This window comes from Morus notabilis, unplaced genomic scaffold, assembly GCF_000414095.1.
Source record: "Morus notabilis unplaced genomic scaffold, ASM41409v2 Scaffold396, whole genome shotgun sequence".
Taxonomy (NCBI): Eukaryota; Viridiplantae; Streptophyta; class Magnoliopsida; order Rosales; family Moraceae; genus Morus; species Morus notabilis.
In genome coordinates this window covers 152941-171504 of record NW_010362367.1, presented here as the reverse complement: position 1 = coordinate 171504, position 18564 = coordinate 152941, and the positions used below count along the sequence as shown (strand labels likewise).

The following is an 18564-nucleotide window of genomic DNA, read 5'->3' as shown; positions in this document are numbered from 1 at the left end:
GGCCTGGATAGGAAGGCTAAAGTGGGGAGGGAAGCGCAGAGCAGTATGTAGATGTTTAGGCATGACGTCCGTGACAACGAACTCGGGGTCATCCACGGCCGACCCCTGCATCACTAGCGGCTCGGGCGCAGATGGGTTCTCCTCGACGCCCTTCCCCTTCTCAAGGCGTCGGGCCTTCTGAGAGGAGGACTCCTTGACCCTTGTCGGGGCCCGAGACTCCCCGACCCACGGCCCTGTGGCCGAAGGATCGATCACCAGCATCCCCCGAGGAAGGGGGTCGGCGACACGGGGAGAGGGAGTGACCTGAGCAGGCGGTTGCCTCGGCGATCCCGAAACCTCATCCCTGTTCTTCCTTTTCCTCGGCCTCGCCGGGATGGCATACCTCATCTCTGATGGCACGGCTGCGGAAATAAGAAGAGATAAGCTCAAAAACTTCGAGACTATAAGCCTCGACCTCAAACGACAACAAGGGAGAAAAACCGTGACTTACAGCTCAGGAGGTCCGTGGGAGGACCGACAGGACGTCGAGGAGTATCGAGGAGCACGGATAAGCCGTATTCTTCCCGGTTCTTGGCAGTGTTGAGAACCAAAGCACGACGGTTGTCGTCGGGCAGGGCGAGAATCCGCTCGACACGTGCAAGAGCGGAAGCGGGGAGTTGCGGCCAAGGGACGACTTCACCTGCAATATGGAGCAACGCGTTAGTAGGCTCGACGGATGAAGTCGGCGCTATAAAAACATAGTATAAATGGCGGGAGACCTACAGTATTTGCTGAATATGGTTTGCGTCCCCAAAGGACGCTCACCGTCGAGAGGGTGGGAACCAAAGTTGCCCCCAAGGAAAAAGAATTAGGGCTTCCACCCGTGGGCACTGGAGGCCTTCTCGACCACCAGCGGGGGAACTGGAGGTTTGGACTTGGCCAAGGAGGCCAAGTAGAAAAACCCTCTCTGGTCTAGGGAGGTCTTGAGAGAGTAGCAGTACAAAAATTCGTCAACGGTCAAGTCGACCTTTAAGAATTTCCTCCACAGAATAACCATGGAGTTAATTGTCACCCAACATATGGGTGACAGCTGTGCGGGGGATATCCTGTGGATGCTACAGAGGGCCTTCACAAAAGGATGAAAGGGGATAGTTTGCCCAAAGCTGAGAGCCCGGGTGTAAACAGTCATATGGTTGGCAAGGGGGTTGTGGGCCCAGTCGCTGGGGGGCGGGATGATCAAGTAGAAGTACAGGGGGTCGATCCCAGCATCATTGAAGGCCTTTAGGGCGGCCCTGGGCCTAATTTTAGACGGGTTAACGTCCGTGGCCAAACCCGAGAGGCCGCTGGACGACGCAACCCCATACCCTCGGCCTTCAGCAGGGCCGGCCTGCGCACCCGTGTCCTCATCGTCGAGGAGGATCAGCTCGTCTGACCGAGAGGGCGTGGCCGACGCCTCTCGGTAATCCTTCACCTGCCGAAGCAGAGAGTCTACACTTCTGTCTGAGGACGAGCTCGTCGTTGCCACCTCGACCAAATCGTCCCTCACCCTGGATGTGGAGACCTCTCGACCCCTAGCTTATTTGGGCGGCATGCTCTGGAAAACAAACAAAGGGCGGAGTTAGATCCTAATGGTCGAGAGGTCAAGGTGCAACGCAAGGAGGCACAAAGAACGACACACCAGCCAAAGTCCCCAGAGCCCGTGGCTGAGAACTCAAGCCCAGCCTCGGGCATACAACCAGCCACAGCGGCAGAAAACACTTTTTCCCCTGTTTTTCCCTTGTTTTGATACGGGGCCATTGTTCTACATACAGTGGTACCGGGACAATAGCGGAAACAGGGAAGAACGGGAACTTACCAGTTGTTAGAAGATGCGGGCCTGGGAAAAATAGCACAAATGAGCACGAGAAAGCGGAGGCGTTTGGGAGAAATCCGGCAGCGTAACGGTGTTTGAAGAAATGTGCAGCCCCAACGCCCTCACAAAAGGGTTTAAATACGCGCCCGAGGAGTCTAAGGGCCTCCAGATTCTGGCCGTTGAATTCAATTCGTTTCCATCCGACGGCGAATGCGAGAAGGCGCGATCCAACGGTTGGGGAGCAAGCAATGAAGGGGGGTCCAATCGGACGACTGCAGCTCGCCCTCTAGGGCCACGTGGCGCCAGGGAAGTAAGAACGTGTTTGTTGACAAGATCGACGTGACGGTTCCACTGCCCGAGACACCAACCGCAATGATCGCTGTGCTGACCAGCCGCCGCTGCTACCTGCAAAAGGGCTCTTCACTCAAGGCATCCCCGACGCTGAGTATCCAGGAAAGTCGCACCACGACGTCCCAGCCTAGGGGTAATTGTTACACCACAATCGAGGGATCGGTCACGCCCTCGACGTTAGGCGCTGAGGAATCCCCGTCCGGCTCGGCCGCCGGTGTCAGAGGAGTGGTAGCAGCTAAGGTGCCCTCTGCGTCGAGAGACGCCACACGGAGAAAGGCACCGAGGAAGGACGCTCGACCCTCGACATCCACGGCGTCGAGAAATGCAGTCTAATCAATCCCATCGGCTGTCCTGTCAACTCGGGGAAAGAAGCATCAATCCAACGGTCGCTGCAGGAGTCGGTAGATCGTGCGGCAGATAAGGGGGGTCAGCCGCATTTCCTGAGGTTTTTCATTAAAACCCACCTACCCTCTCGATTATCGAGGAAGGGAGATGGCTTCCTCCTTGGGAACGAAGAAGGCTTGGGGATTTTATAATCACCTATAAATAAGGAAAAAAGGACCCAGAAAGGGGTTAGACACCATTTCATTACTAAGAAAATGGAGCTTGTAACCGGCTGAAATATTAGTGCATGCACAAGTGGATTAGGCAAAGAATTATTGCCGAACCACTATAAAATTGTTGTCTCCTTTACATTATTTTTCAGTTTTTATCTTTAATTGAACCGTGAATATTTTTGAGAGAGGTAATTACGAGTTGTCAGAAAAACGCCGTCAACATGTTGTAAAAGAGCTACTTCGGTCAGGCGCAGCAGCCGAACAGTGGCTATATATGTTGAGATTAAGATTAAGATAATACCAATTTCATTCATTGATTAGTGCCTTTGTCATTTTAATATTTCTCGTTGAGTGTGTATCATGTTCTTTTTCTCACAAGTCATCATGATCATATATCATAGCAACATTTATAGGTCTCCTAAAACTGGAATGCATATTCATTCTCCATTCTCAAAAAAAAAAAAAAAAAAAAAAAAAAAAAAGAAAGCATATTCTGTTCCTCCACGGATCCGGGTAGACATGTATTTGGCTTGACATCTTTTAGATTATTTACTCATTACAGGCTTTGGTTCAAAATACCCATAAGCGGAAAAAGGGTAATTCATCATTCATTGAATAAACTATAAAGCACAAGAAAACACAGTTATATCACGTTTAATTTATAAATTCAGAATTATGATTAATAATTTTAATTTTTAAAATTTAAATTTTTTATGAAAAAAAAACATTGTAAAAATTATTAATAATAACCGAAAATAATATTTCTGAACGTCGTTCACCAAATCATGACCTTATGCTTTTTTATTTTCTTGGGTTGCTAAATAATTATTATATCATTTAGTTAAAAGTCTTAAATATTGTTTACTTGATCCGTCATATCTACTATAGTACTAATAAAAAAATATATTATTTTATTTGAAAAAAAATACCCAATTGTTATAGAAAATAAACTATTGAAATTTTAAATATTAAACAAAAGAAAATTTCTATGATAATATTTTTTGTTTCTAACCATCATATTTATATCAAAATTTCTTGATTTGATATAGTTTACTCTTTGACGTGATTTTGAGCAAATGTGACATTCAACACACCGCGAAAAGGTATTCTCCCTACACAGAGAACTCCTAAAATTGCCTGATGCGGATTTTTTTCATTCATTGATCTTTGAGGCGAAGGAAAAAGACAACCGGAAATTCAACTAATTTTGTTTAAAAATTTAACGACGGTGGTTAATGCTGTCGCTTGCCAATAGTGGTACACAAAACAAAACTAAATTCGTTGATGCTTTGTTTTTTTAGTATTCTTTTTTTTATAATTTTTTCCCGAAAAATGTATATAATTGCTTTATGCATTTGTTGAACGCGGAATGATCAAAGTAAAAAATAAAATCATTTCAGTATCTTGTATTATAATAAAATATATTTTTAATAAAATATATTTTTAATGATATTTTAATATTTTTTTAATTTTTTTTAGTATTTTAAAATTAATTTTTAAGACGTAAAATAACTTAAATATCATTTTATTTAATTAATTAAAAACTAATAAATTCAAAAAAAAATTATAAACTTTTTTATTTTGTTATTTTCTTTTAAATATTTTAATATTTTAAATATTTTTAAATTTTTTATAAAAAAGTTAATTTTTATTTAATTAATAAAAAATATAATTTAAACATTATATATCTTAAAAAATCACATTTTAACTATTAAGAAAATGTTTTTGAAAATATCAACGTATCGTTTTAGTATTATAAAAAATAATATGTTTGGTAACAAAATGATTTTATCGTTTAAAATAATGCTAACAATATTCCAAGGCTTAAGCATCCACACGTATGCCCAAACGTCAGCAGTGATTATTGAGCTTTGAAATCGCCACCAGCTGCACGTTGGAAAATGTGGGACCAACGATGCCCTTTCTTCCGCGTTTCCTGCGATCGCTGCGTGCCACCAGCTGCAGTGCCCTCTACCTGTTTGTATAAATACCGCAATTGGGTCTTGATTCATTCGTTCTCAGTTTTCCCTTGCCAAGCACACGATTCGAACTAGGAAGGAAAGAAAGGCCGAGAAAATAGAAACCTGAAACAGGGTGCCCTTGGAAACGACACAAAAGGAGACAAACGACGATCATTATGGGTTCTGCTCAAACTCCCGCTAATATCCCTCTTATGACTCCTTATAAGATGGGAAAGTTCGATCTTTCTCATAGGTATTCTTTCTTCTTGACAATCATTTTGTTTATGTTGTTCGAATTTCATGTTTTGTGTTTCGTGATTCGGTTTTCCTTTGTGGGGTTAATTTGCCATTTCGTTTGTGGGTAAATGTTTCTGCCAAAAATCTACCACCAAATCATGTTTTGCAGATCACAGAACGAAACGATTCCAGCTGTTGAAAAAATTGTCAGCTAAAACGCTTAAAAAAAAAAAAAAAGCAACTGCTCTATTACCTTTAAATGTTAAATGTTGGGCTTCCCCGAACTTGAAAGGTCATAAAGATTCAACAATTGTTATATTTTGAATACTGATTTTGCCACTTGTTTTTAGAAGAAGTTTTCCCACTTCTAGACATATTACTCGGGACAATTCATTTAAAAATTTTGATTTAATAGTTGCAATTTACAATAGATCTAGTTACAAGTTTTGGTCTTTTTTATCATAAGCCCAATACAACAAATGCATAGTACCTGAACTTTCAATACTCAAATACTAATGTTTTCACTAGATTTTAGATGACACCTATGTATGCTAGGATTACGTTTGTATAGGTATGCTTTTTCAAAACACGAGCTCCTAGACCATAAAACCGCCATATAAGGATACTTAAGTGCAGGTCCCAAATCTGTCCAGTTTCAGCTTGATGTTTGTGTTTCATAGATTTGATTTATTAAAGTTTTGGCTTATTATTCTTTGTCAGAGTTGTTTTGGCACCTTTGACTCGGCAGAGATCATACGGCAATGTTCCTCAGCCACACGCCGTTTTGTACTACTCTCAAAGAACCACCAAAGGTGGTCTTTTGATTGCTGAAGCAACTGGAGTATCTGACACTGCCCAAGGGTAACTCTATTGGGGATCAAAGATTTTAGGCTATTCTTTATTTCTTCAATTGAAAAGGTTTTTGTAATGTCTTTCTGTTTTCTATGTGTATATAGGTACCCGGATACCCCTGGTATATGGACAAAAGAGCAAGTTGAAGCCTGGAAACCTATTGTCGATGCTGTTCACGCCAAAGGTGGTATATTTTTCTGTCAGATTTGGCATGTGGGCCGGGTTTCAAATTCAGGTGAGTTCTTGATTTATTTATGCGCCAAGACGTAGATGTGTCAAACCTAAATTATTTGAAATGGAAAAGTTTTATTTCCTAGGGAAAGATTTGGTTGAAATGTAGGCTGGCCTATGTTATGCCTTTGAATAGTTGTTACGCATAGTGTGACAAGGTTTTGAAGTCTAGAGTTGAAATCCCCCAACGGCGAATCCCCATTTTTTTTTTTCTTTTTAAAAGGATGTTACTTGTAGTATGACATGGTTTTGAAATTTGAATCCACTGATATTGTTTATTTTGGTACCAAGTACGAATAGTGGAGATAGGACAGTAACATGTAAAATTCATCCTTGTAGAATATGAGTGAGATGGATGCTTTTACTTAAGCCTAGAACCTATCTTTATCTCTTAAATATTACTCAAGTGCAGAATCTATTTTGTGACACTGGTTTTCTTATTTTTCAAGTCAAACACGGCGTGGTATTCGTGATTGCCATAGCATTGTGCATTGAAACTGTTTGATTTAGGCATTTATTTTATCTTATTTGTACGTACAGGTTACCAGCCAAATGGCCAAGCTCCAATATCTTCTACAGACAAGCCATTGACTCCCCAAATTCGAGCTAATGGTGTCGATGTTGCTCAATTCACACCTCCAAGGCGGCTAAGAACCAATGAAATTCCTCAAATTGTCAATGATTTTAGACTTGCTGCGAGGAATGCCATAGACGCTGGTAGGTTCTCTTTCTAATAAAACGTAGAAAAGTTGGAAGTAAGAAGTGTTCCAACATCTAAACTATATGAAGCACTGAAGAGTTTGAGTAAATGCTTTCTAGTAGGATTATAACTTCTGCTAAAGGATTTTGCGTATTACTTTTATCTTTAAAATGCTTGAAAGTGTGAAGGCATGGTAACTTTAGTTTTTAGAAATTTTGTCTAAGAATTTGTACTAACAAAAGTAGCCCATTGTGAAGAACTTTGTCCTGTTTTGAGAAATTACAAGTCCAATAGCTAGTCAACACACCCTTTTGCATTAAGGACGCCGTTGTTTTCAACTTTTCAATTTGATCATATCCTCTAATATTTGTCTCCTGCATATAGGATTTGATGGAATTGAGATCCATGGGGCTCATGGCTACCTCATTGAACAATTTCTGAAAGATCAAGTGAATGATCGAACTGACAAATACGGTGGATCCTTAGAGAACCGCTGTCGTTTCGCTCTTGAGATCGTTGAAGCTATTACTAATGAGATAGGGGTAGATAGAGTTGGAATAAGATTATCTCCATTTGCTAGCTACATGGAATCAGGGGATTCTAACCCTGAAGCTTTGGGGCTTTATTTGGCAGAATCCTTGAACAAGTTTGGAATTTTGTACTGCCACATGGTTGAGCCAAGAATGAAGACGGTTGGAGAGGCACATGAGACCCCTCACAGTCTTGTCCCCATGAGAAAGGCTTTCAAGGGTACCTTCATTGTTGCCGGGGGGTATGACAGGGAGGATGGGAACAAAGCTGTAGCTGAAAACCGCACAGACCTTGTTGCTTATGGTCGTCATTTCTTGGCTAATCCGGATTTGCCAAAGAGATTCGAGCTCAATGCTCCTCTAAATAAGTACAACAGAGAGACATTTTACATATCTGATCCTCATATTGGTTACACTGATTATTCATTTCTTGAGACCACTGTTTAATTTCATATACTCAATTAGAGGTGGGAGAGCTTGAATGATTTATTACTAGCACCCAGAGGTGGTATAGGTACTTGAAGATTTGATAATGTTGCATCATTTATGTAACAGCCATTTTTACTGTAGCTTTTGAATTATAAAATGTATCATCATTATTGTATTGCTACTTCATACTTTTGAACTTGAGCCTAATCATGTCAATCGGTCACAACCTTGCAACATAGAAGAGGGTTGTGGAAGACCCCGACCCTAAATTGTAGCGGATCCTGTCTAGCATGATACTTGTTATGTCATTTTTTTTTATTTTTATTTTTTATTTTTTTTAAAGGAGTCATTATTAAGCACCGAGGAATCATGACAAAGTTTCCCTTTTCACACTCCCATACCAAAGTCCATTTATTGAGTGGTGCCTTTATTATGTCATTTTTCACTTTAGTTGGTATTCGTTACAAGCTTTGATGGAGTTCAGATTAGCAAAAGGAAGGCAATTCCCAACAAAAAAACAAATACGAAAAATGATACCCGTTAAGTAGGGATCATTGTTGCTCCAGCTTGCCGCTTGGCGCATTCTGATCCTTAGATAAACAAAAGGTTACTATTCCATAATTAAACATCAGTACATGATTTCTATGAAAAGTATTAACACATTTGAACTGCTAGGATTTTGCCATTTTTTATTTTATTTATCCTATCATATTATACCTATTACTAAAGGAGGCATCCGGTTACTGTACTAAGTACAGTGCCGGGTCCTTCCTATATTTTTTCTTTGAAAAAATTCCAATTGTGTCCTAAATGTGTGTATTTACCGTTTTATTTTCGGTTGTTGATTTCCGATATGTTTTTGTTTGGGTATTTTTGTCTTTATCAACATATCTAAAATTTCCGGGTGTATTCAAAATATGTGTTTTTTCCATTCTATCCTCGGTTGCTTACTTCTGATTTGGTTTTTATTTAGGTATTTTTGTCTTTATCAATATATATGTATTTCTGTTTTTTTTGTTTTTGGGCACACTGATGAGCTGTCTTGGAAAAGACAGCGTTCAGTGGTGGGCCCTGTGTTTATACGTGTTCAATCAGTGTAATTCGGTGTTATAGGTGTTAAACAATTTGGAAAATGTCATTTGTGTCCTATAAAAGTTGTTTTTATTATTTTGCCCTTAATTTTATTTTGTTCCTGAGTTTATTTGCTGGGCATTTTCGTAATTTGCTGCGTTGGTATTTGTTGACTCTTCTCGTGAAGCTTCCTGCCTCTTTCATTTTCACTCTCGCATCTCACTTTTTCCATTTTATTCTTTCCTGAAGTTTTTCTCTTTCGACCTCGTTCATTTCGATGATTCGAGTTTAGAATTTAAGTTGAGATGTGATTATATGTGAGAACTTTTTACTGTAGCAAAAAAGTTAGATGTGATTGTTTGTGAGAGCTTTTTACTGTAGCAAAACTCGAATTCTAAACTCGAATCAGCGAAACGAACGAGGCCTTCGTTTACTCTCTCTATATTTCCTCTGCGTTTTCTCCTTCGTCTACTCTCTATATTTCCTCCGCGTTTTCTCAATGGTTCCTTCTGGTTTTGGTTTAGATTTTTTAGGGCTTTGTTTTTCGTTAAGTTTTTACGTTTTCTTCTCTGTGAAATTTTTTGTTGTTTTTCCATTTTCTTCTATTTGGGTATTTTAAGCTTTTTAGGGTTTTTTTTTTTTTAAAAAAAAAATTCCTTTGATATTTTTTGGGGTTGTATTTTGATTTGTTATGTTAAATATGAGTTAATCTTATGGTTTATGTTTCGATGGAGTTTCGAGGTTTTATATCTCTGGAACTTTTGAAAAAAAATTTCCTGTCGTTTGGGTATTTACTTTTTAGGGTTATCCTCTTCAATTTTTTTTTCCTTTTTTGGGTTTGGTTACGATTTTTGTGGGGTTCATTTCTGATTTTTTTTCCCTATTTCTTATGTCATAAATGGGTTGAGTTTTTTTGTACGGTTCATATCGGGTTTTTCTGGGTTTTTTATGTGGTAAATGAGTTGAGATTATGAGTTATTTTTTGCTAAAGTTCTTACGTTTTCTTCTATTTGAAATTTGTTTTTGTTTCTTCATTTTTTGCGATCTGGGTATTTTTAGCTTTTTAGGGTTTTTTTTTTTTTTTTGCAAAAAATTTCCTTTGATATTTTTTGGGGCTTTCTTTCGATTTGGTATGTATCTTGGTTTTCTTCTATCTGTAAATTTTTCTAATATTTCCCCGTTGTTTGGGTATTCTTTGATTTTTAGGGATTTCCTCTTCAAATATTTTTTTTTTATTTTTTTGTTTTACTTTTGTTCTTTCTTCCAGTGATTTGTGGATTTATGGTTTTCTTTTTCGAATTAGTTTTTTTGTTTCGGTTTTTGGTTTACTTTTGTTCATTCATTTTTATTTTTCTCATGCATTCTTCTGTTTCGGTTTTCTTTTGTATTATTTTTCTGTGATTTTTTTTTATTTCTAATTTCTCTGATTTTATTTTTTTGTATTTGCTTCTGAAAAGTTTCTCCCTTTTTTAACAGGATTTTAGTGCCTTATTATTGACCACCATTACGACAGCTCCGAACAAATTTTTGACTGTCTACAACCATGGATGCTGTTCACATGCTTTCTTTTGTTGTTTGGCTGCAACAACATCAGCTTGATTCAAGAAGTCATTAGCATCAGATCTGTAGATTTCTCTTTTCTGAAGAATGAAAAAAAATTTAATCTTACAGTTGTGTTTTTATTGTTTTAGAGGATTTAATTCAGTTTGTAATGTTAAAAGTTAATGATTTTATTTCTCATCACTGGAGTTAGTTCTTATGTGTTTTGAAGTATTTTTAGTTCTTCTACGTCAACTCTATCCATTTTCGTTATTGCTCTAAGGTACTTATTTCTTACCTTTTCCACCTCATTTCCATATACTTATCGTTTATTTTTTCTGTTTTCTTCCTTTTCTTCAATTTTCATTAGAGAGTTTCTTTTGTTATCTCTGTTTTGAAGTGTTTTTACTTAACCTGCATCAACTCTATTTACTTTCGTTGTTGCTCTAAGGTATTTATTTCTTACCTCTTCCACCTTATTTCTAAATCTTCATTCTCAATTAAAAATCAATTGGTCCCTGGCGGTGATGATGTTTTTCGTCTTTATTGTTGCCATGTATTGAATAATTGCTAATAGTGATTTAGCAAGTATTGATGTTGCCCGGATTATTGAAGATTTATCCTTATATCATTTCGTTTAAGGTGTTTATGTTTTTTGAAAATAACAAATCTTTTTACTTCTTACTTGCAAATATTTTATTTCTCTTATTCCATTCTGAACCATTTCATCTTTTAACTGATTTTTTTTGTAAGGTTTTTATTCACTGTTATAGTTATTAAATTTTTTTCCTTTATTATTTTGTGTAAGTCTTTCAATAACTCAGCTGGTAGCCAATGATAATGTTGAATCATAATTCAGTTACTTTTGATACATGTTGGTAGCAAAAAAAAAAAAAAAATACCTGCCTGAGAATTGTTGCCATGTATTAAGTAATTGTTAATAGTGATTTACTAATTGTTGATGTTGCCCGGATTATTAAAGATTTATCCTTATATTATTTGGTTTAAGGTGTTTATGTTTTTTTAACAATAACTAATCTTTTTACTTCTTAGTCGCAGGTGTTTTATTTTTTTCATTCCACTTTGAACCATTTCATCCTTTAACCGAAATTTTTCCCTAAGGTTTTTGTTCACTATATTTACTCTGGTGTTTGTTATTTGGTAGGAAGTTATAATCATTTAACTATGATTTAACTTCCGAAGTTTCTTATTTTCGTTTTTTTTTCTTTTGTCCTTCGTTTTTTATTATTTCGTTGTTATTTGATTCAATGTATTCATTTTTCCTGTCCAAGTAAAATTTAAGTTTTCTTTTTGGTTTTTTTAAATTTTTTAAAATTGGTTACACATTTTTTTCCTCTTTAGTTTATTAAATTTTTACTCAATTTTTTTTTTTTTTTGCTTTTCTTTTTGTTCATTTACAATTATTGTAAATTTTTTCTCTGTTATTTAATATAACTATTTCAATAATTCAGCTGGCAGCCAATGATAATGTTAAATTATATTTCAGTTACTTTTGATACATGTTGGTAGCAAAAAAAAAGATGAATACCTGAACCATTCCTTTTATATATTTTAATGTCTCTGTCTTTTTGCTTCTTACTTGCATATGTTTTATTTTTCTTATTCCAGTTTGAACCATTTCATTCTTTAACAGATTTTCTTTCTAAGGTTTTTGTTCATTATTATAGTTATTAATACTTTTTTCCGTTATTTAGTGCAAGTCTTTCAATAATTCAGTTGGTAGCTAATGATAATATTGAATCATATTTTAGTTACTTTTGATACATTAATGCCCGGGGATTATTGCCATGTATTGAACACTTATTTATAGTAATTTAGCATGTGTTGCTCTTCCCCGGATTATTGAAGATTTATCTTTATATTACTTGGTTTAAGGTGTTCATGTTTTTTTAATAGTAACCAATCTTTTTGCTTCTTAGTTGCAGGTGTTTTATCTTTTTTATTCCACTCTGAATTATTTCATCCTTTCGATTTGTTTCCTGAGATTTTTGTTCACTATATTTACTCTGGTGTTTATTATTCAGTTTGTTGAAATTTGTATTTGTTATGGTGGATGTTGTTGATTGTAAATTGTTTATACATAATGTACACCGTTTTTATACAATGTTAAAAAAAAAGATTGTTCATATCAATATCAGATAACAAAACTATATATTTATAGATTTGGGTATATTGGTTTCTTTGTATTATTAAGGAATGTACTCTATTATACATGTTCAGATGAAGATATTGTGATTTAACATATAATAAGGACATTGCACTCTTCTATCAATTTTTTCAAAATTGATTAAATTTGTTTTATTTATTTATTATTATTCTATTTATATATTTTTGTTATATTTTTATCCTCTCTGTTCAATTCAAAATTGTAAATATAATCTTCTTAGTATATATTGATGAAAAGTATATATCTCATGTAATTATTAAAATAGATGCAATGTAAATAATGATTAATTTTGTAATTTTTCCTTTTTACTAAACAATATACGTGTGTTTTTATACATTTTATTTATTTAAATTACTGTTAATTAAACTATTACATACCTGTGCGAATGCACGGGTAATCCACTAGTATCACATAAGTAAGGTAGTTAGGGAATCAGTGAAGCAGTTAACGATCTATTTTGGCCATGGACGAGAACCTACTATTTAATTAAAAAAAATCTTAAACAATCTTTTAATTTTTTGAATGTCTTGTTAAAATAAATATTTCTCCAATTTACCCTATTGATATAAATATTTTCAAATATGCGCCTTTTTAAATAGTTTTTTTCTCATAATCCTCGAGAATAGTATTGTTTTCTAAACTACAATAAATAATTATCTTCTTTAAACGTCTTTTTCTTATCTCATTATACATATTCTAAAGGAGAATGTGAAGGGTTACTGTTCACTGTACATTGTTATGAACAGTGAAGTTCCATTTTTAACCTCTTAAATGTATATTTATAATTATGTCCTTTTCCTTTCTCCATTTTGCCGCTTGCCTAGTGGGCTTTTTTGTCATTTTGCTTGGTATTGGAGTTCTAATTTCGATTCTCCTTCGATGGTATCCATTGTGTTTGCTGCTTGGTTCATTTTGTGTTGGTTATTTTCCTCCATGGCTCCGATTTTTTTTGGTGCTTTTTCTTACCATTACAACGATGATCTTTATTTATATTTAGTGGTTCTTATTTTGGTTGCTGCTTTAGTTATTTTATAGGCCATTACAGCCCTAATTTTTATTTCTTCTCTATGGGTTCCATTAAAAATTGTTGATCCTTCGGTTGGTGTTAGAATTTTTTGTTGGCTTTCCTATTTGATTCTCGTACAGATGTTGATCTTCTATGTCTTTTTTTTTCTTGATTCTTTGGTTATTTTGATTTTTTTCTTTGTTTTGGTTTTCCCTTTGGTTTCAGTTTTTTTTCTTCTTCTTTTGGTTTTTGTTGAATCTTTTCCCTTAAAAAAAGAGAGGAAAAAACAATGCTTTTTATTTGATTTTGTTTCCGTTTTTGGTATTTTGTGTGGTTTTTTCTCTTCTTTGTGGTCAGTGGTTGTCCTTTTATTTGAGTTGAAGTCTATATTTTTTTGTTGGAAAAAATTTCTCCCTTTCTTTATTTGTTATTTTAGTTGGTTTTTGTTTTCTTCTTTTGCTAAAAAGAGAGTCGCTTTATCGATTGTTCTTTTCCTGTTGAGGTTGATTTCAAATGTTCCGTAACTGAATCTTGATTTTTTTCTTCTCTTCACATTTATTATACTAATAATTTGTATTGTCTATATTGGGTGTTTACCTCCGTAGGATGATGACCTGTCTTCATTTTTTTGCTTCATTTTTTTGCTTTTCTCCGGATCGACCTACCTCTGCTCATGCTGATTTCATATGTTCTATAAGTGAATCTCCACTTTTTTCCCTATGTATTTATTATGGTGATGATCTGTAGAATGCATGTTAGTTATTTAGTTTTGTATGTTGATAGTTCATACTATAATTAAGGGTTGCTATCGGTTACCACTGCATAGATACAAGAGTGTGATGTGAACATCAAAATTAAAGGAGCTTATTTGGGTGGTTTACGTAATTCCAAACGTCACATTAGGGATGTCAAATTGTGTACTCTAACTAACAGCGGCCACATTCATTTTACTCGTTCGAGTTGAGAACTTGATTTAAAAAATAATTTCATGTTACTCGTTCGAGTTGAGAATTTGATTTAAAAAATGAATTCATGTGAGAAAAAACATTATAATAGAACAAGTTGAATTTGAATCTTGTGATTGAAAATACTAATAAAAACTTTAGTTGTAATTTGAACTAGTAAAACAAACGGGTTAGCGCACCAGTGAAATACAATTATCAAAAAACAAAAAAAAAGGCTACCAGTGAAAGACGTCATTGCCGAAACAGGTTTTAGAAATTTGTTTCAGTGACATACTATAATTTACTTCAACAACATGACAGTGAAAAAAGCCAAGTTGCCAACACATTTTTAGAAATTTGTTTCGGCGGAAGCATTTAATCAAAACACTTGACTTTGGTTAAATCATAAGACAATAAAAATGAAAACTGTAAAATTATCTTTTAATAATTACATTTAATATTCTAATCATACGTAAAATGTCATTGAAAAAAATTACATTCCACACACTAATTGCATTAGTTTCCTCTATATATTAACAAATGTTCCATATTAATTGAATCCGAAATTTATAAGAGCAAAAGAAAAATGTATAGTGCATGCAAATTACACCCAAAAAATTTAAAAAAAAAAAAAAAAAAAAAAACATTACTATGCACATATTAAAAAAAATAAAAAATAAAAAAATATTTTCTACGTCTTATCGACCAGTTCTTAAAAGACCAAGTAAACGACCAGAAAGACAACTCAACAGAATAAACGACACAAAGCACAGGGCATCTCATATTATAAACGACAGCCAACTTGTCTAACATAATTGCTCGTTTATTCAACTTGAACGACGGTAAACTTTGTGACAACAAAACACATGCTCTTTAATATGGGGAAGAACAGTACGTATTTGAAAATAGAATAAACAATTAATTTTTGTGGTCAAAGGAATCGCTAATTCCCTGCAGCTACTATGGGGTTGTTCGGTTTACCCGGTTTACTCGAGAAAGCCCACTCGAGTTATGATTCCAAGCCCAAGTTCATGTTCGGAGAAGAAAAACTCGAAATGGAACTCAAAAAATTTTTCAAGTTATTACCCGGTTTTTGAGTTCACCTTCCCCCTGCCACTTGAGTTATTTTTCTGCACATCTACAGTGCAGATTCCTGCACTTCCCGTTGCAAGCTTTGTTCTTTCTCAGCTTTTCTACACTGCAATCACGTGGTTCTCCTGTATCCTTGATTCGAAACCGGGTTTAGTCCTCCAACCTTCATCGATATCTGAAGCCCTCAATCCGTTGCCCTATTTTCCCCCAATCTCCGGATTTCGAATCCGCCGCAGACACTATCGACCCCCCTTCCGCATGTACCGTCACCCCCTTCCTCTACCATTGTCGTCTACTGTTACCCCTTCAAAACGGGGAGATTTGTTGGGACAACGTCGGTGCGGCGACCTAGGTGGGTAAACCTCCTCCTTCGATGTAGAGGAAACGGTGCACGCCGTAAAACTGTCCAGCCGAGACGTCAATCCTTGGTCCTCTACCTCTGTCGTCGCCGGTACCTCGGACTTGCTATCCCTTCCTCGCATTTGGGGAACCTCCAAGGGAGCCACATCGCCTCCTCCATAGGCTTGAATTCGGTAAGTTTTTTCCAAAACCTTGTGTTCAGTTTATGGAAAATATTTGTGGTGGTTTCTAGCCCCAAATCCGAGCACTAGTATTGGTGAATTCACATGTTCTTCTATTGGCAAAAAAAAAAAAAACATTTGTAGTTAAATTTTTTGGTGATTTCAGCCTCTAGATTTCATCGGATCACTTGTATTTTGGAACCCTTTTTTGTTAGTTTTTGAAAAAAAAACCAACATGTTCTTCTAGATGGCATCTCCGTGAACCTACGTTGGCATTTCTGGTGATTTTTTCATATGCTTTCAGCCTCTATACTTCATCGAGCACTCCTATGTTGGACCCCTGTTTTGTAGTTTCTGGAAGACAAATTTTAACTGTTTCCAGTGATTTCTCTTCTAGATTGCATTGAGATATCAGTTCACCCGCTGCCATTTTTTTGGCTATGTTCGTATTGTGTAAAAACCAGTGGCTGTTCTAGTGTTTTTTTGGTGTTTTCAGCCTTTATACTCTGTCGGGGCACTAGTCTGTTGCAACCCCTTTGAGATTGTGGAATATGTCATTTACATTTTGATGTGCCCTGTTGATCTCTAACAGTCCTAAATGTTTGCCGGTCACCAATTTACCCATCTTCACCCTATCGTAAGCTAGTTTCTGGAAAAAAAACAAAAACTTGTTTCCAGTGATCTCTCTTCTATATTGCATCCAGAGAACAGTATCTAGAGGGCCTTTTTTGCCTATGTTGGTAATGTTGGAAAAACAGTGGCTTGTGCTGGTTATTTTTTTGGTGCTTTCAGCCTCTATACTTCATCGGGGCACTAGTTGTTGGAACCTCTTTTTGTTCAGTTTTTGGAAAAAAAACCAGAACCTGTTTCCGGTGATTTCAGCGTCTAGACTTCATCAAACGCTGTGAATGCTTATGTCCACACACACCTGCTAGGTTAGCTACATTACGTACCTTGTTCATCTGTTAAGAATGTTCTCTGTGTGCATCGTTCTATACTTACATTATTTGGCATCGTTTGTTAATATTCTTTTCATATGTACATTTGTAAATCCTGCTGTGCAATTTCTGGAAAAGAAAACAGAAACTGTTTCTGGTTTTTTCAGTTTCTAGATTGCAATTCTCCGTGGCTATGATGATATAATTGTATTTAATGGCCTAGTCATGTATGTCGAGTGATATTCTGTGGCTGGGGTAGTGGTTGGGTGCCGGTTTATCCCATTACTCTTCGTTGGTATGGTTGCTTTAATTCACTTTCAATGCCTTGCTTGATCAATATGGAGACATTAGCTAAACCTTAGGCAGCATATTGGTTGCCGGTTTATGCATAACATCAAGGCATAAAGTGTATGAGAACCCTACCAGTAAGAGTAATTGAACATAAACCTTGGTAGCCTAACTGTCAGCCTTGGATAATGCTCCATAATAGGACGATGACCGGCCTTTACACAAATCTGAGCCTCCTTCCAACATCCGAGCTCATTAAATGAATTTTGTATGCTATGTACATACGTATTGCTGCCATTATGGTATTGTCAATACATAGATGGCGAGAAGGAGAGATAGAGATGTAAACTGGAGCCCGGAAGCTGAGGAAGAACTGCTTAAACGTCTAGGTGAGTTCAATTTATTGAACTCTGTTGGTACCACCCCTCACCGAGATAAATACACACAATGGGCGGCGGAGCTAAGTGAGCATTTTACCGTTCCCCTAACTTGGGACAAAGTCAAACAAAAAGCCAGTAGACTGAAGAAAACGTTTGATGCTGAGTTTCTACTTCGCACTGCCACCGGACTTGGATGGGATCCGATTCAAAAGAAACCCACTTGCACTGACGAGTATTGGCAACAATTTATCAGTGTAAGTTTCTAATAGTATATGTCATTTACAGAAATGTGACACCTGTTGTATTAATATTTGTTGCTCCATTTACAGATCCATCCCGAGGTTGAAAGGGCGAGGAGGAAGCCCTTGTTGGATTACGATCTATATTATTGCGCGTTTGCCAATACTCGGGCAAATGGGGCCTTTGAGTATGGTCAAGATGATGCTCCACCACAACATAGGTCCGGCAGCCCAACTGAGCGAGGAACAACTAGTTTCAACGACGGTGACGATGTTCCGCCTACAGATAGAAGACATGGCATGCATAGAGAAAGCCGCAGACAACATGCACACTCACCACCGCGAGTAGTACGTCGACGGTCAAGTCGTAGCTCTCGTAGAGCGTCGCCTAGCTATATGGAGCGTGCCGTGGATCGCCTTGTGAATTCGATAGAAACAAGCAGTCGGTCGCGCGGTGTAAGTGCATCTGCGAACATGTCGGCTCAGATTGAAAACATTCAGGATCAATGCATGGATTTATTGGCAACGTTGGACATCTCCCAAGAACAGTATCTCTTCATGTTCAACTTCATGACTATGGAGCCTAGGTGGCAGCGTCCATTCCTGCATATGCCAGAACACCATCGGCTTGTGTGGATTCAGCAGACTATGGAGCAGTGTACAACCCAACAAGTTGCTC

At 36.7% G+C, this 18564-nt stretch overlaps 1 protein-coding gene across 1 annotated transcript; it reads left to right on the top strand.

Annotated features, from left to right (window-relative positions):
* The first annotated feature begins 4656 nt into the window (after window positions 1–4656).
* On the top strand, window positions 4657–7860 carry LOC21397443 (putative 12-oxophytodienoate reductase 11). The gene is made up of 5 exons (XM_010101807.2): window positions 4657–4953; window positions 5658–5798; window positions 5894–6024; window positions 6561–6737; window positions 7105–7860. The coding sequence occupies exons 1-5, from the start codon at window positions 4877–4879 to the stop codon at window positions 7695–7697; spliced, it is 1119 nt and encodes a 372-aa protein (XP_010100109.1). The 5' UTR covers window positions 4657–4876; the 3' UTR covers window positions 7698–7860.
* The last annotated feature ends 10704 nt before the right edge of the window (window positions 7861–18564 follow it).

Bases quoted from the DNA above. Each gene is read 5' to 3' on its own strand.
- LOC21397443 (XM_010101807.2), top strand. From the start codon at position 4,877: ATGGGTTCTGCTCAAACTCCCGCTAATATCCCTCTTATGACTCCTTAT. The intron at 5,799-5,893 runs GTAACTCTATTG...ATGTGTATATAG, and splicing joins GTATCTGACACTGCCCAAGG to GTACCCGGATACCCCTGGTA. The intron at 6,025-6,560 runs GTGAGTTCTTGA...TTGTACGTACAG, and splicing joins GGGCCGGGTTTCAAATTCAG to GTTACCAGCCAAATGGCCAA.